General features: G+C 45.0%; 1 protein-coding gene across 1 annotated transcript in view; it reads right to left on the bottom strand.

Moving 5' to 3' along the window:
• gse1b (Gse1 coiled-coil protein b) overlaps positions 1-26,838 on the bottom strand; it is a 603,644-nt gene that overhangs the window by 309,342 nt on the left and 267,464 nt on the right. The window contains exon 2 of the mRNA XM_048605591.1: positions 21,951-22,125. Within this exon, the coding sequence (XP_048461548.1) occupies positions 21,951-22,125 (175 nt within the window). The remainder of the gene's footprint in view (positions 1-21,950; positions 22,126-26,838) is intronic.

Raw genomic sequence — 26,838 nt, 5'->3', positions numbered from 1 at the left:
AAGAGAGACAGAGAGAGAGAGGGGGAAGAGAGACAGAGAGAAAGACTTACCCTTTGCTGGTTGCTACCCAGCACTCTTGTCCAAAGGCAGTACCCTTGAAAATGACTGACCTCCCCCCACTGCAAGGATTTGCTGTAGCTAATGACAATCTGATTGGTGGGGGGAGAAGAAGATCAAGTGGTTGCTTCAGTTCAGCAGCTGTCTGAATTCACATCCCCGAGCTCCCTGACATCGGCAGACTGTCCTGGGGGTCAGAGCGAAGTGGGTTACCAGGAGTGTGCAGCTCCAACAGACAGATGGGTAATGCCAATGAAGCTCAGTCACAACGAAGATGCCAACTTAGCGCAACAGAATGACCGTCAGGGTGCATCAGAGTGGCACACAAACCCACATCAACCCTATGACAACAGCTCACCTGAACTGAAGACCCACTCCCTGCTATGGACAGGACCAATGTCATCTATAAGATCCCCTGCAGAGACTGTGAGAAACACTACATTGGACAAACAGGAAGGAAACTAACAACAAGGGTACACGAACACCAACTGGCTACAAAAAGACACGACCAATACTCACTCATCTCAATCCACATGGACAAGGAGAACCACCACTTCAACTGGGACAACACCAAGATCCTGGGACAGGCTAGGCAGAGACAGGCACAGGAATTCCTAGAAGCCTAGTACTCCATGAAGAAAGCCATCAATAAACACATAGAACTCGACCCCATGTACACTCCATTGCGAAGGAAAACCGGAAGTGAGGCAATCGAGCTCAACGGATTCCAGAGTTTAAAAACACACCGACGCTTCATTGGAGGCTGCACTGTGGAAGTTACCCAGCATGGTAACGAAACGTCTGCGAAACAACAAATCAGCTCAGTGAGCAAACCAACCACAATGCCCAAAACCCGAGCTACAAATCTACTCCAAAACTTAGAATGACCCTCATTCCTGCATGTCCATATGCATCATTGACATCTCAGTGGGCAGGGATGTAAAAGTGAATATATTTTACTGGATAATGCTCGACATAACTGCTGGGATCCATCAAGGATAGATGTGTATTTGCATAGCACCTTTCGCTAACTCGGGATGTCCCAGAGTATTCTGCAAGCAAATTAACTACTTTGAAGGTGTAAGTGTGAGGGCAGTGATAGTGACTCAGTGGTTAGCACTGCTGCCTCAGAGTGCCAGGACCCGGGTTCGATTCCAGCCTCAGGTAACTGTCTGTGTGGAGTTTGCACGTTGTCTCCGTGTCTGCGTGGAGTTTGCACGTTGTCTCCGTGTCTGCCTGGGTTTCCTCTGGGTGCTCTGGTTTCCTCCCACAGTCCAAAAATGTGCAGGTTAGGGTGGATTGGCCATGCTAAATTGCCTGTGGTGTCCAGGAATGTGCAGGCAAAGTGGATTAGCCATGGGGAATGCAGGGTTACAGGGACAGGGTAGGGGGTGTGGGTCTGGGTGGGATGCCCTTCAGAGAGATGGTGTGGATTCAATGGGCCGAAGGCCTGCTTCCACACTGTAGGGATTCTGTGGTTCTAAATGCAGCAGCCAAGTTGCGCACACAAGGTCCTACATACAGCAGTGTGTTAATGACCTAGTCAAAAAGTTTTGTTTGATGGATGAACATGACTGAGGATAACTCCTATGCTCTTCCACACTCTAGGATCTTACTGATCCATCTGAGAAAACAAACAGGGCCTCGGTTTCATGCAAAAGATGGCAGCTCCGACAGTACGGCACTTCCTCAAGGCTGAGTCTTAAACCTACATCTTCTGACTCAGGCAGGAGTGTCAGCGACTAAACCACAGCACCCAGTGCAGGAATCCAATCATGTGGAGAGGAGCAGGCAAGAAAGCTCACTGAAAATAGGAAGTAGTGCCTAAACACCACCAAACTCAATTCTGTAGGTGGTAGGAAGAAGCAGGCCCAGAGAGGATGATGCTGATAATTATTGTAATACACTGGAAAAGTGATCAGGACGCTGCGGTAATGTCACTAGACTAATAACTCAGTGTCCTAGCCCACTGTTCTGTGGACATGGTTTCCAATCTTACCATGACAGATGTTGAAATTGCAATTTAGCAAGTCTGGAGTTAAAAGCTTGTCTAACGATGGCCATGTAACCACTGTCTTTTGGTTCACTCATGTCCTTTAGGGAAGGAAACTGCCATCCTCACCTGGTCTGGCCTACATGTGACTCCAGACCCACAGCAATGTGGTTGATTCTCAACTGGCCTCTGAAATGGCAAAGTAAGGCACTCAGTTCTAGAGCAATGAGGGATAGACAATAAATGCTGGGTCAGCCAATGAATGAACTTTAATAAAACAAGGAAGGGGTCAGTCCATGGAGAAATGTCAATCTGGAGATCAGAGGACAGACAGCTCTGAAGAATCCCTAACTTGTTATGTAGAGACAGCAAAGCAGATTATGAAGGTTGTGTTTGGTTTCAGGAGTTACTTGTGAAAGAGGTGAGTGATGAGGAAGAGAATTGAATGATGCTGTTCAATGCAAGGGGAAGTAGTAGATAATTGGGGATGCTTTTCCTACAGTTGAACGGGACACTGTTGAGATCACATTTGGAGTAGTGTGGAGAGTGTTGGCTCCCTTTCTTGAAAAGACAATATAATTGCAATTCAGAGAAGGAGGCTGTATCATGAAGAAAGATTGGACAGGTTCAGCCTGTATTTGCTGGAGTTTAGAAGAATGAGAGATGATCTTATTAAAACATACAAGACTCTGACAGGACTTGACAGGGTGGGCACTGAAAAAATGTTTCCCTTTATGGGAGAGACTAGAACTCAGGGCCAGACTTTAAAAACGGTTGAGTTGGACGGATTGGCAAGAAAGTCAAAGCCTACCAGGGTTAGGCAGGAAAATGAGAGATAAGGCTATCGTCAGACATTATAAAATGATGCAGCAGGCTTGAAGGACTGAAAGACCTACTCCTATTCCTAGTTTGTATGTATGGTTGAATTGCAGATTGATTTGGGGAAGAGTGGAGCACAGGAAACTGTACACGACTTGTGGCTTTGCCAACCAATGAGCTGTGCGTATGTTTACGTTGGCACATTGTTTTGCTTCATTACTTTGATGGGTTGCAGTCCCAGAGGTTTACACCAGGAAGGATTTTGATGTCGCCACACAATGGCCTTGTAAACAAAACCAGCTGCAGGGACACAGCACTAGAAACTCAGCACAGGCTTCACTCCACGCCTGCAGTATCCATTACAACTCGCTGTGGATTTACACAGCAATAAATCTCCTCTAGGTAACGAGGCATTTTAGTCTTCCTACTGTTTTCACTGTTGTACCTTCATATTGCTGACTGACAAGCAGGACAATCAGACACAAGGTGCCATCTCTAGCCAGGAAATCTTTCTGAGATTTAAAGAAAAACCAAAAACATCCGCTATCACAGGCCCATCTAGACCGGAATTATAATTCCCAAACCGGGACGACTCCAAAGCCACATCACAAATGGAGGGTCACCTACAATTTCCACTAAGTGCCACACATAAAAAAGACACGTAGTTTACTCAGGTACACAGACAAATTGACGCTTTGGTATTTGCTCCACAGAGGAAGGCTGCTGAATAGTGGGTTTGGCAGAACAGCAGCTCCTTGTGTGCACTCCTCTGCTCATCCGGATGGTGCCTTTCACAATCTCAGCACTTTGCAAGGTGTCTGCCAGTCAACGATGCCCTTCAGCAATACAACCAGTGCTGTGATGTTGGAGAGCTCCCACAAACAGCAATGCGATAATGACAAGATTTTATTTTTGGAAGTGATTTTAGTTGAGGGATAAAAAACCGGGGCTCTGTCCAGGAACAACTCCCTCATTCGTCTTTGAGAAGGTGCCACGGGATCTTTTAACGGCCACTCAAGGGGCAAAGACAAGGCCTGAGAGTAACATCTCATCCCAAACATGGTACTTCTGACTGTGTAGCATCTGACTGCAGTACTGCACCAGGAATGCCAGCCGACTCCCTGGAGCGGAACATGGACACAGGAATACTATCAGCTGAGCTGCCAGGCAACCCCAGCTAAGACCAGCTAACAGATCACAGAATCTGGGATCATCCTCACCCACATTGTTTTATTGACTCCACCATCAAACTGCTACAGGAATGGCAGTACTGGCAGATAATGATGCACTCAATCCGTGCAAACTAGCCTATGTGATAAAGCCCCAGGCTATAGATGCCAGGGCAACCAACAGTCTGATAATTTTTTTTTAGAAAATGAATAATAATGCACAAATTCAAGTACACTGCTGCAATTTATTAATATCTGTTGATATGTATTCCAAGACTATAATCCAATGGACAATTCTAACAATGACCAACTCACAGCACTAATAGGAAGCAGACACACTGTGAGGGAATTCTCTTCCCAAGAGTACCTTGTCATTTTGATTGGCAATCGTGTCTCATTTACTTTCTTCCCTTCACTTGTTTGTTTCACAGCTCAAATGTGTGATAAGGCAGCCAAACTTTTCCAAAGTCTCAGCCAAAAACCACCTTCCAAAGAGATGGACGTATGCATTTTGAGACAACTGCCCACCAAAACCACCCCCATTCCAACTTCCGGGACTGCATTCCTTTAGGAAAGTACTTGACCTCAATCAGACTGCTCCCCACAACCCCAAAAGCTGGGATTTCAAAGATTCAAAGGACACAAACCAATTACGTATGATCTCCTGAGAGTGACCAAAACAGCAATGGTCCTAATAGTAGCTGTGAAATTCAGGTAAATGCTTACCTTCTCCCTCACTAGCCACTTCTCACGGCTAAAACCTTCAACAGCTGAACACAGCATCATAAACTCTGGTGTGGCCAAATGATTCTATGTAATTTTATGAAAACTCAAAGTACGATAATCATCTCCTCATAAAGCGCCTTCCAAACTCATAACCACTTTCATCTAGAAAGACAAAGGCAGAAGATACAAGGGAACACTATTAACTGCAGGTTCCCCTCCAAATCACTCACCTTCCTGATTTAGAAATACATCGATGTTCCTCCAGTGTGATTAGGTCAAAATCCTGGAATTCCCTCAATAAAGGCATTGTGGGTCTACGTACAACAGATGGACTGCAGTGGTTCAAGAAGGCAGCTCACCATCACCTACTCAAGGGCAAGTAAGGACAGGCAATAAACGCTGGCCCAGTTAGTGATGTTCACATCCCAGGAATGAATTTAAAAACACATAGCTTTGCCAACCTTTAGACTTTTTCTCAGCAACTCTTCTGAGAAATCCTCACTTTCACTCTTAGCTTTTATAGCTGAAATAACTGCACAGAGGCTGGTATCCCATCACCAAGTCACCCTTTATTTACATGTGCACTGTACATGGGCTCTGGCCAGCCCAGTCAAAGCCAGTCCCTAGACTGAGGACACCTTCTGAATCTCCTGTTTATACATCAGTCAGGGCTCCCTGATTGGCCCAGGTTAACAACCCCAATCGAGGATCTCATAGTCAATGGATCCACCTACAGCATGTTCCAATCACTGCAATAGCAATTCAACTTCAGTCGCTTAATGTGCTCGAGAACTGGGGAATTCTCCAGCAATGAGTCCACAGCCATATCATACTTCTTCTGCAAACTGTTGACAGCAATCCCAGTTTTCAGAAAATTCATTTACAAGCTTTATCTCTCACCTAACCGCCAGCTACATTGATTAAACACGAGAGGAGAGACAGCAGCAGGATGGTGGGGTTGATCAATAAAGGCAGCATCAAGCTGCAAAGGTGTTGTTTAAAGTAACAAAGATTGTTGGTGGACTTTGAACGGAATTACTCCGCCAGTGCCACTCGCCTCCCAACAGCTGGTCAATGGCTCAGGACAATTCTCCAGTATGTAACTGGGCTTACCAACTAGCCAGCTTCCCATTTACTTCCAGGTCTGTGCTAAATTCCAAATACTCTGAAAGAACAGCAATGGAGCTCTACTCTTTTTAACAGAAAGTGAACTGAAATTAAAGCTCCCTCCGGGTTAGATACAGTGTAATGCTCCCTCTACTCATTTAAACTGAAAGTAATGCTCCTTCTTCTTTTTTAACCTGAAAGTAAAGCTCAATCCATAATGTCCCAATAAAACACTCCAAGGATAGGGATTGCACGGGTTAAGACACAGAGTAAATTTCCCTCTACTCTTTTAAACAGAAAGTAAAGTTTCCTCTACACCATCTCCATCAAAAGCTCCTCAAACAGGGACAGGCCGGGGTCAGATATAGATTGAGCTCCCTCTACTCTTTTTAAACATGGAAGTCAAAAATTGTAATGAAGCAGGCTCTGCTGGGGCACTCTACTGAAATAAAACACAAATTAACAGCTGAATGGAAACTTATATAACAATACAGAAACTTACTAAATTCAAATAACACTCCAGGCAGATGACGTACCCCAGGCCCCTGCGGTGCCTACTGGTCTCGAAAGACCTCTCCCATGTCAGCGAGCACCATGTGCTCCATGTCCAGGGACACCCGAGCACAGATGTAACGCAAAAGAGGGGCAGACAGTCAGAAATGACAAGCCCCTCCAAAGCCCTCTGCCTGGACGTGTTGGTGACCATCTTGGCCAGGCCCAGGAGCAGACCCACGAGAAGGCCCTCAGGCTGGCCTGTCTCTCCGTGCACGGAGTGTGGGGGTGCCTGTAGATCAGGAGGTGGGATTAAAGTGCAACTAAAAAAAACACTAGAAACTAAAACGAGGCTGCAAATAAAAACATTCAATGTATATATGAGAAACTGTTTCCTCCAGGCCACAAAATAAAACCACATGTGGCCTGGCACCCAGTGAACTTAATCTAAGATTGCACAGGACTGCAACATGCAGCACTCTCTACCTCAGATCTCCAATAGAAAAAGGGGACAACCCCTTTGTAGGAAGCACTGCACAGATGGGGACTCAAACTCCGGCCTCTCAAATTAAAAGTCTGACACTCTACCTACTGTGGCTCATTAGTGGGGCTCAACAATTGGGCTCAAACATCGTTGGATCATGGAGGAACAAATTGGCAACGGTTCTTGACCTTGACTTCTAGAAATGACTTCTATCAGCTAAGGTAATTGGCCAAAATACGCAAGAGTCCATAGGGATCTCTGTCTGTTAGACAGAAGCATGTGGCTTGGTACAGCATGTGGGGTAACACTTCACATCAAGCATGAGAGACGGCAACTGACCCCATTAGGGGAGGTGATGGCCTAGTGGTATTGTCAGTGGACTGGTAATCCAGAAACCCAGGTAATGCTCTGGGGACCAGATTTCACATCCCACCAATTTAAAGTAAAAAATCTGGAATTAAGGGTCCATGAAGCCATTGTCAATTGTCAGAATAACCTATTTCGTTCACTAATGTCCTTTAGAGAACGTGACTGCCATCCTTACCTGGTCTGGAATACATGTGAGTCCAGGCCCGCAGCAATGTGGCTGACTCTTAATTATCCTTGAGGCAATTAAGGATGAACAAGATATGCTGGCCTACACATGTCCCATGACTGAATAAAACAAAGCTACCCAAACCAGCACAAATTGGTCCTGTGCCATTGGATTCATTCTGCACCACATTCCACCATCTGAACGAACCAGTTCATTGCTTAATCACCTCCCATGCTCAAGCACATTACCAACGGCCCAGGTGCTCACCAGCACAGGCTGTTTCAATGTGATCAACCGAAGGCATCAATGGCGATTGGGCTTCCTCTTCTCAAGGCCAAATTGACTACCATTTACACAGTCACCAACATACAGGTTGGGGATAGGACATGAGGGAACTGGAGCAGAAAAATCTGTCTGGCCCCTCTATTGTGGACGGAGGGATCACTGCACTGTCAGGAAGGGTGTAGTTCACATGAGGCTTTGAACCAAGACTCCACCTCCTTGCTCCAGATAGATGGTCACACGCCAATATTTGAAGATCAGATATCTCCCCAACATCTAGCTAAATATTTATCCCTTAAGCAAAAGCTTTTGATTTGGTCACCGTTGCAATGCTATTTGAGATCGTGTTGTACATAATTGACTCCCACGTTTGTAACATTGCAACCATTCCACTTCAAGAGGAATTAAATGGCTGTAAAGTGTATTGGGACATTCTTCCCCGTGTCTGCGTGGGTTTCCTCCGGATGCTCCGGTTTCCTCCCACAGTCCACAGAACATAGAACAGTACAGCACAGCACAGGCCCTTCGGCCCACAATGTTGTGCCAACCTATTATCCTACTAAGATGTGCAAGTTAGGTGGATTGGCCATGCTAAATTGCCCTGCAGCGTCCAGGGACGTGTCAGCTAGGTGGATTAGCCACTTTATAAAAGCCCATTGAGGTTGGGGGTGCACAGGTGAGATGCTCTTTGGAGGGTTGGTGCAGGCTTGATGGGCTGAATAGCCTCTTTCTGCACTGTAGGGATTCTATGATTCTGAAGTTTATTTACGTGCAAGTCTTTCTTTCAAAGAACAAAGAACACTACACACAGAAACAGTCCCTTCGGCCCACCAAGACTGCTCCAACACATGGTGCCTTTTTAAGCAAAAAAGCCTTTTGCCTCTATGTAGTCTGTATCCCTCTATTCCCTGCCTGTTCTGTCAAGATGCCTCTCAAAAGTCCTTTAAGAAGTCTTCAAACTTCTTCTACCAACTTGTTCTTCACTGGATTTCAAAAGGTGTGGGGTTCTTCATCAGCGGCTTGGAATTTTTTTTTCAGCACAGATGATCACACAGTTTTAACCACAAATTCCATTTCAGCACATCTCAGGGCTCTACAATGTGATGCCCATGATTAGGCAGTACTGTTGTGGGTGTAAACCCTGCTCACAAAACTGATCACACCCCTCATTCAACTCAAATTAATCACCGCTACAACTCTCTAACTGGGCTGATTGGAGACCTTTGCAAATGCAGTTCTAAAATTAACACTGATTCTTGCAGGTGTCAAGAGATTACAGGGATGTTTTGAAGGGTTCTGGCAGCGATTTTCATAATAAACAAAGAAACTGACTTTGAAACTCCAACACAACCAGCAAGTGGGGCTGTATAGTCCTTCTTAAAGTCTTAGCAAATCCAATTACTCAGAAGTAATGCAACGAAAGCAATGGGTGAGATGTGTTTTGAACACTAAAAATGCTGGAGATCACAGCAGGTCGGGCAGCATCCGTGGAGAGACAGCAAGCTAACGCTTTGAGTCTAGATGACCCTTCATCAGAGCTGAAATGGTCTGGAGGAAGCAGCGTTTATGCTTGTTTTATGTATATTATGTACATTAAACAAGCTGCACCACTTGTGTATATTAAGGAATTTTTTTTAAAAGCATTTCCCTCCAAGTTTACATTTTAAATCCTGCCGAATAGTACTGGCTTATGGCAGGCCAGTGATAAGCAAATTCATTTGAATGGAGACTCAACAAAAAAGGGAAACAAGACACTGTCACGTCAATGTTCAAACGTGGACAGTTCACACTGACTGTACAACGGAACACAAGTGGCCTGAACTCAGAGCAGTACTAACTGTATGTTTACTCCTTGAAGCATTTCGACAATGAACTACGCCCCCTCAACACAGCACAAAACCAATTCAGTTCTGCAGCCCTGTCCTACTCCGAGTGACAGAAACACACTAAAAAGGAAGGCACTGTAACCGGTCAAAGAATTAGCAACCCGCCAGCAATTTTGAGAGAGGGACTTTTCAGATATTCACAAGCGTCAGAATTGGCTACACTCCAGTTGGTTGACACAAGGTGAATGCCCCACCCTCTCCAAACGTACTGATTCAAACTCCCGTCTGACTTACCCAGTTTAAAAGGTTTCCATCTTTGATCTTTGTAGTCCATTGTCGAGCTGAGAGCTAAGTGTGCCCCACACCATGTACTACAGGAGCTCCAGCTAAAGAGGGAACTGAACTCTTTTTAACACCCTCAGGGGAATAAGGGGGTTGGGGGGAGAAAAACTCCCGTCATACAGACTTATCTTCCTTGTGATAAGGCTGTGGACTAAAAGAGATGGAATTCCACACAGGCAACCACTTCCTGAGAAGCTGGGACTGGCTGAAGTTCCAGGTTTCTGATTTCTCAGAAAGTGACTCAGCCAGTTCGACGTATTGTGAGCGATTTGCGGCAACGTTTGTCAACACAGTCATCACATCCGTACCCAGCAATGTGTACCCACAAAAAGAAGTCGACTCTCCCACCCAGGCCAACCTGTAACAATCACCCTCCCACTATACCTGCCACCCTTCTTCTGTACTACCTAAGACACCAGCAGACCTCGGATTTCAATGAACCAGCCTCACCTCATCCAGATAAAACAAAAGATGCCACTTTTCAAAGTTCTGAATTGTCTGATATTAGGAATGACTTCTGCCTACCCCTCAATTATCTGCATTAACTTCTGTTTTCAGGCAATGCATCCCAGTTCATGGGTGTTTCTGAAGAGTTATCATTAAATGTGCTTGGATCTTTTCCTTTTTAAACAAAATATTTATCCTTGCTGTTTTGGGAAATCAGTTGGAGTCTGTCCTGTAGAAAACAAATAAAACCACAAAAAAAAAACTGACAATGAGAAAAGGAGTATTTTCTGAGCTGTCGTGCATCTAAACTCCCATTTAATTACAGCTTCTGCTGTTAAACACTGCCCAGTGTAGGGTTTGTTTCATGGTAACTATTTCAGCAAAACATTGGAGGATAATTAGAGTCATAGAGTTATACAGCATGGAAACAGACCCTTCGGTCCAACTTGTCTGTGCCGACCAGATATCTGAAATTGATCTAGTGTCATTTGCCAGCAATTGGTTTATATCCCTCAAAACCCTCCCTATTCATGTACCATCCAGATGCCGTTTAAATGTTGTAATTGTACCTGCCTCCACCACCTCCTCTGGCAGTTCATTCCATACACACACACCTTCAGCATGAAAAAGTTGCCCTGTAGGTCCCTTTTAAATCTTCCCTCTCTCACCTTAAATCTATGCCCTCTAGTTTTGGATTCCCCTACCCTGGGGAAAAGACTTTGGCTGTTCACCCTATCCATGTCCCTCATGATTTTATAAACTTCTGTAAGATCAGCCCTCAGTCTACGATGCTCCAGGGAAAATGGCCCCAGCCTATTCAGCCTCTCCTGAAAGCTCAAGCCCTCCAGTCCAGGCAACATCCTTGTAAATCTTTTCTGAACCCTTTCAAGTTTAACAACATCTTTCCTGTAGCAGGGAGACCAGAATTGAATGCAATATTCCAACACTGGCCTCACCTATAGAAGGATTTTTGTTTTCCACCAGTTAATTTCTCAATCCAGATCCCACTTCTGTCCCCAGCTTCCTGAAGTGTGGACTTCAGTTAGGGTACTGTTCCAGGGTACCACGTGCCCAGCAAATACAAATGGCCATATCCTGCAAGACTATACAAGGAGTGTATTCCAGAACTGCACACATTACTCTAAGCATATACAATTATGAAGGGCATAAACAGAATGGTCAGCAACAATTTTTACCCCTTGCCGGAGGGATCAATGACCAGGGGGCATAGATTTAAGCAAAGCGGTAGGAGGTTTAGAGGTCCTGTGAGGAAAGAGGATTTTTCACCAGAGGGTGGTGGAAATCTGGAACTCATTGCTGTAAGTCTAGTAGGGCAGCAACCTTCATAACATTGAATATTGAACAGCGTTGGCATTCAGAGATATCCGGGCACACTGGTCCATAGATCCCCGAAAATGGCAAGACAGGTGGATAAGGCAGTCAAAAAGGCACAGAGCACGTTTGCCTTCATCGGCATCAAGTACAAAAGTTGGCAAGTTATGTTACAGCTGTCTAAAACTTTAGCTGGGCCACATTTGGAATATTGTGTGCAGTTCTGGTCGCCACACTACCAGAAAGACATGCTTTGGAGAGGGTGCACAGAAGGTTTACCTGGTGGCTGCCTGGACTGGAGGGTTTTAGTTATGAGGAGAGGTTGGATAAACTTGGGTTGTTTTCACTGGAAAGATGGAGGCTGAGGGGCAAGCTGATAGAGATCTACAAAATTATGAGAGGCATAGATGAGATGGATAGGCAGGGGTTTTTTCCCAGGGTGGAAATGTCAACTACAAGAGGGCACAGGTTCAAGGTGAGAGGGGGAACGTTTAGGGGAAAAGTGCGGGGAAAATTTTTCCCGCAGAGGGTGGTGGGTGCCTGGAACACACTGCTAGTGGAGGTGGTGGAAGCCAGGCACATTAGCAATGTTTAAGGCATATCATGATAGGCCCATGAACAGGAGACAAATAGAGGGATAGAAACCGCGTATGCGCAATAAGTAGCAGGCCTAAATAAGTAATATGAATCAGCGCAGGCTTGGTGGGCTGAAGGGCCTGTTCCTGTGCTGTATTGAATTGTATTGTATTGTATAAGTAGTTAGATGTGCACTTGCGATGCTAAGGCTATAGACTAAGTGCTGGAAAATGAGATTAGAATAATTAGGTGGTTGTTTGTGACCTGCACAAACACAATGGGCCAAAGGGCCTTTTTCTGTGCTGTGGATCTCTCTGAATCTATGATTGCAAGCATTTGTACGACACCTTTATCCCAATATAACGTGCCTAGGCACATCACATGTGTCATCAGACTAAATTCGACATCAAATGACAAAAGAAAATGCCAGCAGAAATGACCAAAAGCTTAGTCAAAGGGACAGGTTTTGAGGAGCCTCTTGATAGTGGGGGAGATAGGAAAGAGACAGGGAGTGGCTTAGGGCTAGAATTCTGGAGCCTAGGGCCTAACAACTGAAGGTAATGACAGCTAATGGAGGATGGAAGAAAATCAGGTAAATGTAAGAGAACTGAAGGAACACAGGGATCCCCCTAGTGGGATGCAGAATATTACAGAGATTAAGGAGGAATAAGGCCACAGAGGGAGACAAAGACAAGCACAGAATGGGAGCTCAGTTAGTACCCAAAGTATTCAAGAGCTGTATATGTGTGGTATCTATTCTGCAGAGTCATAGGCTATGTGGCTCCACAATGGAGAGCTTGACATTTGAACTGGCTGCTGTGTTCAAATAGCAGGTAGCAGTCAGAAGCAACACTCTTGGTCAAGCATTCCTGCTGGCACAAGGATCCCAAGACACTCAAATGTCTAGATCATAAGACCACAAGATATAGGAGCAGAATTAGGCCATTCAGCCCATCGAGCCTACTCTGCCATTCAATTATGGCTGATATGTTTCTCAACCCCATTCTCCTGCCTGCACCCTGTAACCCTTGATCCCCTTACTAATCAAGAACCTACCTATCTCGGTCTTAAAGGCACTCAATGACTTGGCCTCCACAGCCCTTTGAGGCAATGAGTTCCACAGATTCACCACCCTCTGGCTGAAGAAATTCCTCCTCATCTCAATTCTAAAGGGTCGTCCCTTCACTCTGAGGCCTTGCCGTTGGGTCCTAGTATCTCCTACTAGTGGAAAAATCTTCTCCATGTCCGCTCTATCCAGGCCATTTCAGTATTCTGAAAGTTTCATCAGATCCTCCACAGCTAGGAGCTGTGATGTGACCATCTTTCTGTGGCAAAAACTATCTTGCTGATGTGGGGAGGCCCCTCACCCAAAATAAATATTTCTCTCCTTTTTCCTGTATCGAATCAAAATAACAAACAGCTTCCTTTGCTCATAGATGATGATTTTTTAAAAAAAATTCATTCATGAGGGTGTTGCTGGCTAGGCTAACATTTGTTGCCAACCCGAGACAGCAGTTAAGGGTTAACCACATTGCTGTGGGTCTGGAGTTACAAGTAGGCCAAATCAGGTAAGGATGTCAGTTTCTTTCCCTAAAGTATATTTGTGAACCAGATGGGTTTTTCCAACAATTGACAATAGTTTCACAGTCATCATTAGACTCTTAATTCCAGATTTTGATTGAATTTAAATTCCACCATGTACCAGGGTGGGATTTGAAATTGGGTCCCCAGAACATTACCTGGTCGCTGGATTAACAGAGCAGCAATAATACCACCAAGCCATTGCCTGCACTGCTCAGAAGGTGGTGGCTGGGTACATTATCTCCATGAAGATCTCAGTGAACCAGCCATTGTGAGTCGGAGCTAATATACACACATTTACTATTGAGAAGAGTCAGCTGGCAGACCACAAAGTGGTTAGGTTACAGTGAAGGCATAGCTATGAGAGGAAGGAAATGTTCACAGCAGTTCAGTGAGATTCCCAGAAACAGCCCTCACTTCATGATTCTCGGTCCAAGGTTAGGGGAAACTGCTCTCAGTGCAGCCCTTGGCCACTGCTAATCAGCCAGAGCCAGTGGAACGTTGTCACTATGCCTGTCCCGCTGCTTCAATAAACAAACAGTCCGACTGTGGCTCCAGGCTACAACCACGCTGCCTAGGACTCAGTGTGTGCCGTCCTCACCAACCCCACCCCCCCACGATCAGAAGGTCGTGGGTTCAAGCCCCACTCCAGTGATTTGTGCACAAAAACTATGCTGACACTCCCAAGGACCCTGTCATGTGGATAGGAAAGATTTCATGGCACTATCCGAAAAAGAGCAGGGTGCCTTGGTAACATTGATCCCGTAAGCAATGCCTAAAGCGAATGATCAGATCAATTATTTCTTTCCTGTTTTTGGAACTGTGCTGTTTGCAAATGTGTCGCCACATTTCCCTGTATAAAACAATAACTGCACAATAAGGGAACAACTTCACCTTGGTTTCTACCCTGAGAGAGGTTAGATTGCGTTATTAAAAAGTACTTCAGTTGAATATGGCTAATTTATCGTCAATAGGGACTTTATTCCCTCCTCAAACAGCCAGTGTATTCCGCTTCCCTCCTGACTCACACTGGAACCTGGTAGGCACCAGTTACTTCCGTCAAGTGGCCATTCATTACTGGGCTCCAGTTTGATGGTGCCACTGTCAAATGGTCAGCTGGTGCCGCAGGTGGTAAAGAAGGCAAATGGTATGTTGGCCATCATTGTGACATGTTTCAAGTACAGGAGCAGAGATGTGTTGTTGCAGTTATACAGGGCCTTGGTGAGGCCACATCTAGAATATTGTGCGCAGTTTTGGTCTCCTTTTCTGAGGGCAGATGCTCTTGCTCTCGAGGGAGAGCAGTGAAGGTTTACCAGGCTGATTCCAGGGATGGCGGGTCTGACGAATAAGGGGACATTGACTAGGTTGGGATTGTTTTCGCTGGAGTTCAGACGAATGGGGAGGATGTCACAGAGACTTATAAAATTTTAACAGGATTGGACAGGGTAGATGCAGAGAGGATGCTCCCCATGGTGAGTGTTTCCAGAACCAGGGGTCACAGTATGGGGATTTGGGGTGGACCGTTTAGGATGGAGATGAGGAGACATTTCTTCACTCAAAGAGTGGTGAGGCTGTGGAATTCATTACCACAGGAAGCAGTTGATGCCAAAACATTGAATGTATTCAAGAGGCGATTAGATACAGCACTTGGGGCGAATGGGATCAAAGGTTATGGGGAGGAAGCAGGATTAGGCTATTGAGTTGGACGATCAGCTGTAATTGTGAAGAAATGCAGAGCAGGCTCAAGGGGCCAGATGGCCTCCTCCTGCTCCTACCTTCTACGTTTCTGTGGTCATTTCCACACAGGAAGGAGCTGAGCCCAATCCTTTCTTTACCTGATGGTGAATTCTTCAGACCAATATTTATCTATCAAATGGCCTTCCCAAAAACAAAACTAACTCATCAATTCACCACTTTAGCCTTTATTAATGGGAGTTTGCCATGTGCCAATTAGCTACTACATTGAGCCTGCATCGGAACAATGAATGGACAACGTGAGCAATTCATTGACAGAAAAGCCCTTTAGGACAGCTTGCTGATATGATAGATGCTGTATAAATGCACTCTTTCTTTGCATGTTCTTTCGAATGAAGTTCTCTGCAATACAGTGCTGTTATCTATTGTTCACCCTGCTAAACCTGTTTGCGCACATTTCATTCAAATTCTGAAACACCAGTGAAAGGCTGGGTGACAGTGAATTCTTAGTCTGCACTTTGTGTGAATTGTCACATTGTGTTGAGGCTGAGATAAGCTAATGGTGGGAAGAAAATGGTGCAGTCATTTTAACGTTTTAGTTATTCATTCCCCAGTTCGTATATGGGAGATGGTACCGTGCTGGCTATGGTAAAGGACCAGAAAACTAAAGATTTTTAGCCACATACACATCGCTATTGCTTATGGTCTCAGCTATTAACATATAACACACTGAATGTAGAGGACAAATATGAAACTAGTATTCATAACTAGAATTGCTAGAAAAACATGTCCATCAATTCTTGAAAAGAAAATGAATGACAGATTCGGGATTTTGGGAGGAGATTCATAGAAACATGGAAAATAGGAGCAAGAGTAGGCAATTTGCCCCAGTGACCCAACACACACTGTCCATAATCATGGCAGATCCTCTATCACAGTGCAGCTCAGAACTGCAGCTCATTTGCCAAATCTCTTGATGCTGTTAATGTCTAGATATCCATCATTTTTTTCAAATGAGCAAGTTAAAAATAAACTTTAATCGAAAAGAGGAATTTCAAACAGTCCAAGACAACAAGGTGCAGGGCTGGAAAAAGGGTCTAGGCCCGAAACGTCAGCCTCTCTGCTCCTATGATGCTGCTTGGCCTGCTGTGTTCATCCAGCCCTGCACCTTGTTGTCTCGGATTCTCCAGCATCTACAGTTCCTACTATCTCCGATTTCAAACAGTCCAACTTGTTCTACTGTTGTGTGAAGTCCATACAAACCCATTGATTAGATTGCAGCCTGTAACTTTTACAAATCATTTCCTCTTTTGGTGATTTGATCATGAAATGAACCTCGACTTGTTTGCTCCTGGGTTTACCTTGATCATTTTGTGTTTTTTTGGGAGTGATGTTGTACTGATTGATGTGATGGTGAGTCACAGTGACTATAAATGACTGAAGACCAGGGTTACCTCAGGGCAGCAGTCGGGGCAAAACACAATTGACTTTCAAGGATATGGGCTGGACGGGAATTGAATAGAATTCCCATTTGAAATTGCAGTTCTGTTCTGGAAAGTGCATCCGTACAAAATTGGAGCATGACAGTAGTTCTTCCCAGGGGTGAACAGCTGCTCTACGTTCACAGACTACCCAAGACATATAGAGACTAGTTAGTTGGGTGAGGAAGAAGCAGGCCACTGGTATCTGTGGAAACATAACATCTGCAGCAATCAATTGGCTCCTGATGAGGAAAGTACGGCTGAACTGCTGAGGCTGTGTAAGGCTCAGGTCAGACAGCATTAGAATATGGTGAGCAGTTTTGTACCCTGTATCTAAGGAAGGATGTGCTGGCATTGGAGGGGGTCCAGAGGAGGATTACAAGAATGATCCAAGGGATGAAGGACTTATCATATGAGGAGCGGTTGAGGACTCTGGGTCTGTATTCTGTGGAGTCTCGAAGGATGAGAGGGAATCTCTTTGAAACGTATGGAATACTGAGAGGCCTGGGTAGCATGGACATGGGAGAGATGCTTCCACAAGTTGCAGAAATTAAGACCTGAGGGCACAGTCTCAGAATGAAGGGACAACCCCTTAGAACTGAGATGAGGAGGAATTTCTTCAGCTGGAGGGTGGTGAATCTGTAGGACTCATTGCCACAGAAGGCTGTGGAGGTCACATCATTGGATGTATTTAACACAGACAGACAGGTTCTAAATTAGTAAGGGGATCAAAGGTTATGGGAAGAAGGCAAGAGAACAGGGTTGAGAAACGTATCAGCCACAATTGAATGGTGGAGGAGACATGATGGGCCGAATGGCCTAATTCTGCTCCTATATCTTATGGTCTTTTGGACTTGGGAAGCTTCTGATAATATCACTGCAGAACTGGAGACAAGGAAGGACTGTAAGCCTCACACAGGTCTGTAATCTGATTTGCTCTCTGTGCTTTACTCAGCCCCTGATGAATTGACGAAGATTATAAGCTCCCATCTGAGCCTCTGCAGGAATAGCCCACATCCTTCACAACATTAGATAAATCATGTCAGTGGTCCTCTGGGATAAATCAATGACAATTGCTGTTGGAAATGCATCAGTTCCATGGGGGGATGAACTCCCTCAGAGCTGTGAAACACCACAGTAGGCCAACACAACATTACAAGAATGAAAGTTTCTCCCTTTCTCTCACACACATTCGCTCTGTTCATGATTTGGATCTCGCATATACCAATAATGATATGGTTGCCATTGTTAGGCACATTGCCAGGTCTCTACAAACATCATCCACAGACGGCCCGAACTTAAACAAAACAAACTAGCCGGGTCAGGCTTTTAGTTGGACTTGTATAGTCTCAACATCTGGGACCACACATCTGAGCAAACTCGCTGGGAGAGAGCTGCAAACAATTAATCCTATTATCAGGCAATTGGTCCCAGAACAAACAACATTCATATAGAGATTCTCACTTTTGACTGAATCCTCAGAGTTTTACTGCGATAGGGTGCTGTTAAGACAAGTTCCCCTTGAATTTTGATGATAAGAGCCTCGTGCTAATTGCTGCCCAAATACCTGAATGTTGCACAAGAGCTTCTGAAGGAATTGAAAACGCCAGTTTCTCCGTAAATTAAGTCATTTCACTAGACATTGTGAAATGGCTGTAATGGTTATAAACAGAGACGTGTAATGACTATGACTGGTGACACACGGACATTGTCAATTGTTCTTTCTCTGAAATAACCATTTAAAGACCTCCCTCAATGGCCCAGTGGGTAACCTATAACCTTTCACAGTACAAGAGGTCTGTTTCATTTGTGCTTCTGGTTTGCTGGTTTGACCTGCTTGAATTCTGTTAGTCTGGTGCTTTGTAAAGGGCTGTCTCAGCAGTTCTTCCTCATTGATGGAGAGGGGGCCTAAAATACAACATAGGACCTGAATGAATAGCATGAGAGGCATGCAGATTAAAGGGGAAATGGACTTATAAAGCATGTGTGGTCTGTAGAGGCCTATTTTATTCAACCAAACCAACCCACAACATCAAAAATCTTAGGCATCGCTGAGTAAGACCTGTGGGAAATTATACATCTTGGTCCACAGTAGGTCTAGAGCATAAAACACCATCATTTGCTGGGCCAAAGGTATTTGCCTCTATGCTGAAAATGCTTTCCTTAAAATCACTGAATCGCTGCAGTGTGGCAAGAGGCCATTCGGCTCATCAGGTCTGCACTGACTCCTCAAAGAACATCCCACCCTGATCTAGCCCCCAACCCTATCCCCGTAACCACACATTTCCCATGGCTAATCCACCTAAGTGCACATGCCTGGAGAGGGGAGGCAATGGCCTAGTGGTATTATTGCTGGACTATTAATCTAGAGACCTGGATAGTGTTCTGGGGACTCGGGTTCAAAGCCCACCACGGCAGATGGTGGAATTTGAATTCAATTTAAAAATCTGGAATTAAGAATCTAACGATGACCGTGAATCCATTGTTGATTGTCAGAAAAACCCATCTGGTTCACTAATGTCCTTCAGGGAAGGAAACTGCCATCCTTACTTGGTCTGGCCTACATGTGACTCCAGACCCACAGCAATGTGGTTGACGCTTAACTGCCCTCTGGGCAATTAGGGATGGGCAATAAATGCTGCCTGGTCAGCGATGCCCTCATCCCGTGAATGAATAAAGAAAAAAAGACTATGAGGCAATTTAGCATGGCCAGTCCACCTACCCTGCACGTTGTTGGACTGTGGGAGGAAACTGGAGCACCCAGAGGAAACACACACAGACACGGGGAGAATGTGCAAACTCCACACAGTCACCCAAGGTTGAAGTCAAACCCCAGGTCCCTGGCGCTGTGAGAGAGCAGTGCTAACCACTGAGCCACCATGCTGCACTTTTATTTACTCTTTCATGGGACGTAGGTATCAGTGCAAGGCCAGCATTTGTTGCTCATCCCTAATTGTCCCTTGAACTGCTGCAGTATCGCCTGCTTTTTCTGCAGTACAGTACAGCCACAGTACAGTTAAGGAGGGAGATCCAGGACTTTGACTCTGTGACAGTGAAAGAACGGTGATAAAAGTTCCAGGTCAGTTTAGTGTGGAGCTTGGAGGGAACCTGGAGGTGGTGGTCTTCCGCTGGGTGTACTGTCCTTGTCCTTCGGGAGAAATGGTAGAGGTCACATGCTTGGAAGGTGCCTCCGTTGGAAGCTTGGTGAGTTGCTGCAGTACATCTTATATCTTATCTGCCAATGCAGAGCAGTGGTGGATGGAATGGTAATCAACCACTTTGTTCTGGATGGATTCCAAGCAGAGAGCATTCCACCACCCTCTTGACTTGAGGCTTGTAGATATTGGACAGGTACTGGGGAATGAGCCGGCATGTTACCCAGCCTCTGACCTGCTCTTCCAGCCACAATAATTGCGTGGCTGCTCCAGTTCAGTCGTTGGTCAACAGAACCCCCAGAATGTGGATAATGGGGAATTCAATGATGGTGATACCATTTGAATGCTGAGGAACAATGGTTAGATTCTCTCTCGTTGGAAGTGGTCATTGCCTGGCACTTATTTGGCTTAAATGTCAATTGCCATTTGTCAGCGCAAGTCTGAACATCATCCAGGTCTTGCTGCTTTTGGACATAGACTGCTTCAGTATCTGAGGAGTCCTCAGCCAACATCCCCACTCTGACCTTATGCTGAAAGGAGGTTTATGGAGCAGCTGAAGGTGGTATCTTGAGCGTCTAAGACTGACCCACCCATTGTTGGTGCACTTGAGATATTAGGGGATAATTTTGAGATGCCCCATCTATTGGGACACATACAGAATCAGATGGAACACTGTTTTCACATCCTGCCCAATATTACTCTCATTGATTTGAATGGGAAGTAACATTGTACGGAATATGAACCTTGCTTGGTACACAGTCCCTGTTGTAAAAGATGCTAATTCTACCACAGTGCTATAACAACCTGCAGCAAACTCCCAGGCCATTGGTTTAAACACACGAGTCATACAGTTTGCACGTAACCACAGCGACAAATAATGTGTGTCCAAGCTAGGGATTAAAATGGCCAATGCTGCCAGAATTAACAGTAACTAATTGGGACTCTTAAATCTAATGTGATTCCTTCAGGGTCTGGATATGCCACCGGTCAGTGCTCCCTCACCAATGGCTAAATCCTGTGCTCAGAGTAGGAGCTCCTGGAATGCTGAGTGCCAGCCCTCACCAGTCATAGATCATAGATCATAGAATCCCGAGTGTGGAAACAGGCCCTTCGGCCCAACAAGTCCACACAGACCCTTAGAGCACCCACCCAAACCCATTCCCCTATAACCCACCTAATGTACAAATCCCTGAACACTACGGGCAATTTAGCATGACCAATCCACCTAACCTGCACATCTTTGGCCTGTGGGAGGGAACCAGAGCACCCGGAGGATTAATGTGTGGTGATGATGACACTAGATGCCATGCACCCAGCACACAATGCAATGCTCTAACCACTGATCTGAAGACCAGGGCGATCTGCATCATTACTCCTCACGAAGGACACCACAGCTGAGTTGAACACACTGACCCAACCCACTGCAACCCACGTGGGGCTGAAGGGAGGAATAATATGTGAAGTGAGCAAGAGGGAAAGAGAACATGAGACGAAAATACAAATGAACAAACCCCAAACCAAAGTGACAGATATTAGATGCCACATAAGCTGTGTATAGGGAAGCATGTATAATTCGGCATGCAAAAGCTGTGAAACAGCTAAACCTCAGGCTATATATGTCCCCTGTAGGTATCTGGGTTGTGTGATATATCAGCCTGGTTCAGATCGGTTCAAAGTTCAGTTTTCCTTGAGCTACTTCTATGCAACCAGCTGTTAAACAGCAAGTGCTGAGAACAACAGCAAGGTCTCCACAATCCGATCTGTTAATGAGCTTTCACTGCGCCCGCTCCCATGACTGTCATGAAAGAAACGGCATTTCTGTTCAGCAGCAAGTGGCTAAAGATCACGTACTTGTGGTTTTGTGGTCCCAACTCCCCACATCCACTGTTGGCCGAGGCGAGTGTGTTGAGATGGCGCCTGGGCTGACTTGCTTAATCCCCTCTGAAGGCTCCCCTCTGCCCAGAGGAGAGCTCCACGTGCTCTGCTTCTTGTTCAGACTGGAAAGGTGAGGCTGCAAAGACGAGTCCTGTGTGAAAATGGAGATGAGGAAGATTTTAGTCCATTTGCAATTCAAAGTGAAGGCTGCTGTCTCCCTCACTGCTCCCCCCTCCATTTTCGCATCAACGTACAGACAAGTTTTCATTTCAAGGCTGTCTACAGCATGTATAGCTATTGCCCACTGTCCAAAAACCATACTCATTTGTTCATTAGACGTTTCTCTCCCTTGTCCCCTCTCCCGAAAGCAGCGGCTCACTTTCCACTGGTGTAAGTCATGTACTGGCACCCCAGTGATTACTGTGCACGAGCCTTGGCAGAATACATTAGAGTTCAGTCTTATTCTTAACCTGATGCCAAGCACACACACTTACTTCCAGGAGACATTGCTGGATACTTGGCTTGGTTTCCTTTCTCTAACCAAGTTGAGACCCTGCCTAAATACTGTGGCAATTCAGAGCTGATAATACAACATTGATCCAAGTTTGTATGTAGGACTTTCTTGTTTATATAGGTCCGACACGTTTCCTATCTTTGTTTTCTCAGTGGATGCTACATGTCAACAGGAGGCCCACTGCCCCATTATATAGTCCTCTCGGACTGTGTCAACTTTACTCACTCACGTGGGGTGTCTGCTCAATATAGACCTGGGTTAGATGGCCCATGGGTTTTTTACTCCACCTAGTCGTTCAACTGAGAGCCAAACTAACTCAGCCCAAGAGACAGAAAACTCCCCTGCTGCCCTCCAACCCACAGGGTCGACATCTTGTTGTTACAAATGGCCTTGACTACTCATTCAAATCATAAAAGAGCTCAGCAAAATCTCTTAAGGAGACAACTGTGCTGTGGCTCTGGAGACTGTGTGGTGAAGTGAATCACTCAATGAAGGATGCAGGACAATTACAAGTAAGCCATCCAATGCATATTTGAGGAGTGAGAGCTTCTGTGCCAGACAGACTAGGGTGAGTGGCAGGCTTCCCAGTGGTTTCAATAATGAGACCCTAGTAATTCACCAGCTCAGCTCTGTTTTCTGCACACCATGTTCGGGATTGCTATGTGGACTTAGAAAACACAGGCAGGAGCCTGCAACTGGATTACAAATGCATCACAGCAGTAAAACCCTATTGTCATCACACGGTGTTTCATCTCTCTTCCTAATGGGAAATGCATGACATTACAACTTAAAATTGATTGACAATGGGTTTGTTGAGGTCCACGTTGGAACAGGAAGCATCATAATGCTGGGAATGAAGAGCTTTACCCCGCAAGTGACAAGGGGGAATGCATATTCTGAAAGGCATCTCATCTACCCTTTCTAAGAATGTGTGGGACAAGAAACGAAAAGATGCAGTTGACAGCTTGCACATTCAACCAAAAGTCTTAACACTGTCTATGGCCACAACACATGCTTTATTGTAAATTAAGTACTTCTGAAACTGTTGACTATTACAATGTGAGAAACACAGCAGCCAATTTCCTCACAGCAAGATCCCCCCCCATAAAATTGAAAATGAATACATAATCAGTTATATTCATGCTGATTGTGGATAAATATTGATCAGGATGCCAATGGTAACATCCTTGGCAGCAGTTGGCATCTCTGCTGCCCTGTACCCAGTGAAGGCCAGGCTTCAATGGCCATTGCAAAACAAGTGTGACCATCATGGTTTTTCGGTTGGCATGGGTTACAGGAAAGACAAGTCATTAGTTGACCACCCTCAGGTAAACATCTCTTTCTACAATCCCACTAGAAGCAATGACAGACGATGAGTGGAATGCCTCCAAAATGGCAGACAGTGTTACGGTTCATCAGGAATCATGTCCATACTGTTTGCCAATAGGAGCGTTGTTCCTCTGGGGTTTCTGTGAATGCCAGTCTAAGGGGCACAATGAAGGATCACAGCTCGTCTTCGGTACCAGCCTGAAGCATGGAGTCCCCTCTCCCTTCTTAAGACAATAACTAACTAAATAAATAGAACTAGTAGGAACAATGAAATGGGTCATTCAGCCTCTCAAACCTGTTCTCTATAAAGTAATAGAGACATCCAACATTGAAACAGACCCTTTAGTCCAACCCGTCCATGCCGACCAGATATCCTAAATAAATCTAGTCCCATTTGCCAGCAATTGGCCCATATCCCGCTAAACCCTTCCTATTCATATACCCATCCAGCTGCCTTTTAAATGTTGTCTTTGTACCAGCCTCCACCACTTCCTCTGGCAGTTGATTCCATGCACACACCACCCTCTGCGTGAAAACGTTGCTCCTTAGGTCCCTTTTAAATCTTTCCCCTCTCACCATAAACCTATGCCCTCTAGTTTTGGGCTCCCCTATCCTGGGAAAAGACCTTGTCGATTTACCCTATCCATGACCCTCATGATTTTATAAAACTCTACAAGGTCACACCTCAGCCTCCGGTGCTCCAGGGAAAATAGCCCCAGCCTATTCAGCCTCTCCCTATTAGCTGAAACCTTCCAACCCTGGCAACACCCTTGTAAATCTTTTCTGAATGCTTTCAAGTTTCACAACATCCTTCCTGCAGCAGGGAGACCAGAACTGCATGCAGTATTCCAAAAGTAGCCTGACCAATGTCCTGTACAGCTGCAACATGACCTCCCAACTCATGTACTTGATGCACTGACCAATAAAGGCAAGCATGCAAATGCCTTCTTCACTATTCTGTCTACGTGCAACTCCACTTTCAAGGAACTATGAACCTGCACTCCAAGGTTTCTTTTTTCAGCAGTGCTCCCCAGGACCTTACCATTAAGTGTATACATCCTGCCCTGATTTGCCTTTCCAAAATGCAGCATCTCACATTTACCTACAATTAGATCATATCTGATCTGTTGCTTCACTCCAATTACCCAACTTGATTCAATAATCCAGATCTAATAAAAACCTATTCATCACAGTCACAATATTTTCAACTGACTCCCTGCCGAAACAGCTTTTGGTGAAATAGAGGGTTCCAGATTTCCATTACACTTTGAGTTAAGTGTTTTCGAACATCACTCAGGCTCTAATTTTAAAGTTATGTACTTTTATTCTGATGCGTTCCGCCAGAGTCTCCCTGTCAAATCCTTTAATCATCTTAAGCATCTCGGTAAGATTGCTCCTTAATCTTCAACACTCAAGGGAATATAAACCACATCAAGACAACATGTCCTGATAATTGAATTCACGTAGGCCTAGTGTCATTCTGGTGTATCAGTGCAGCAACCCATCCAAACATGTTTCCTAAGGTTAAGGGCTTTTGCAGCACAGTGATAATGTCCCTACCTCTGAGTCAGGAGGACTGGACGTGTAATAACATCCACAAACAGGCTGATTAAAGAATATTGATCTTTCTGAGGTGCAGCATCATGAATTGAGCGTTCCAGTTAGAGTCTAAGTGGCAGTTGTGGTGTAAAGGGTATAAAATAATTGAACAACTGACATGAAATCTCATGAGTAGCCAAGTGCCTGCAGCAAATAATAGCAAAAAGTCATGAAAAAGTGACTTAATGATTGCTGATTCAATGTAATTAGCTGTGCCCTTTTGATCAGCTAGTCCATTCACTCCTCACTGCACAGGGGATCATGTCAGGATGAATGTTGGAAACTAGTCTACAGAGTGCCCCCCCCCCCCCACAACACACACACAAACCCATTTTATTTCCAAGCACCTGTATCAGGTGATGGTCAGTTCAGTTTCCACTCTCCTGACTTCAGCCAGGCTGAAACTCTGGTGCACTATACTGAGGAAGTGCAGCATTGCCAGAGTGCCCCAATTCTCGCTGTCATGCTCACATTGCTGCCCTAGGTTTGGTGCAGTGTTCCAGTAATGTTTAACACCAGGTGGAGGAGCAGCTCCTCATTTTTCACTCAGTCGTTTTACAGCCTTCTGAGTTCAACAACATCAGACATGAACTCAGTCCTCTATTATAAGCCATTTCTCCTCCGTGCCTGTGTCTTGTTTTTGTGTTTTTGCTTTCAGACTTTTGACTCTCATCCTGCCATTTACACCTACCTTGGATCAATAGTCTTTTCTCTAAAACCATCACCAGTCCCTTTTGTCTTTTATTCTAAGACACCTTTGATCTCTAATCTTCCTTGTCCTCTAACCTTTCCCTGCCTTTCTTTTATGTTCCAGTGCTCCACCCCACCATTTTTTTAAAATATAATCCACAACACTTCCAACTCTCTTCAATTGAAAAGAAGTCAAATTGGGCTCAGAACATTAATGCGCTCTCTTGCTCATTGTCACTAATAGGAAACTGCGGGTACTATGTCAGCAATGAAATACCTTTGGTTTTTTATGTTCCCAGCAACCATTTCTGACTTTCTCTGATAGTAGGAACTGCAGATGCTGGAGAATCTGAGATAACAAGGTGTAGAGCTGGCTAGTCCTTTCTGTTTTTATTCTTCATCTGTCCTCTGCATTGGATGTAAAAAGTCCAATGGTACTGTGTAAAGGAGGGGGTTTCTCCTCAGTGTCTAACCAACAGTTTTCCCTCAACTAACGTCAAAAGGAAGAAAAAAATGTGATCTCACTGCTATTCGTGGGAGTTTGCTGAGCTTATAATGGCAACCTAGATTTCCTACAACAGTTACTACAATTCAGTAGTACTTCATTGGCTGTAAGTTGCTTTGGGACATCCCAAAGTTGTGCCTATTGCAAATGTAATTGCAAGTGCTTGGGTCGTTCCTACACTTCACGTCTCCAGCGACCCCCCATCCCCACCTGAAATGTGGGAGAGT

Source organism: Rhincodon typus, chromosome 15 (assembly GCF_021869965.1).
Source record: "Rhincodon typus isolate 14 chromosome 15, sRhiTyp1.1, whole genome shotgun sequence".
In the NCBI taxonomy this organism is placed as follows: Eukaryota; Metazoa; Chordata; class Chondrichthyes; order Orectolobiformes; family Rhincodontidae; genus Rhincodon; species Rhincodon typus.
Note: the sequence above shows the minus strand (reverse complement) of the source record. Positions and strands in the feature narration are given on the sequence as shown.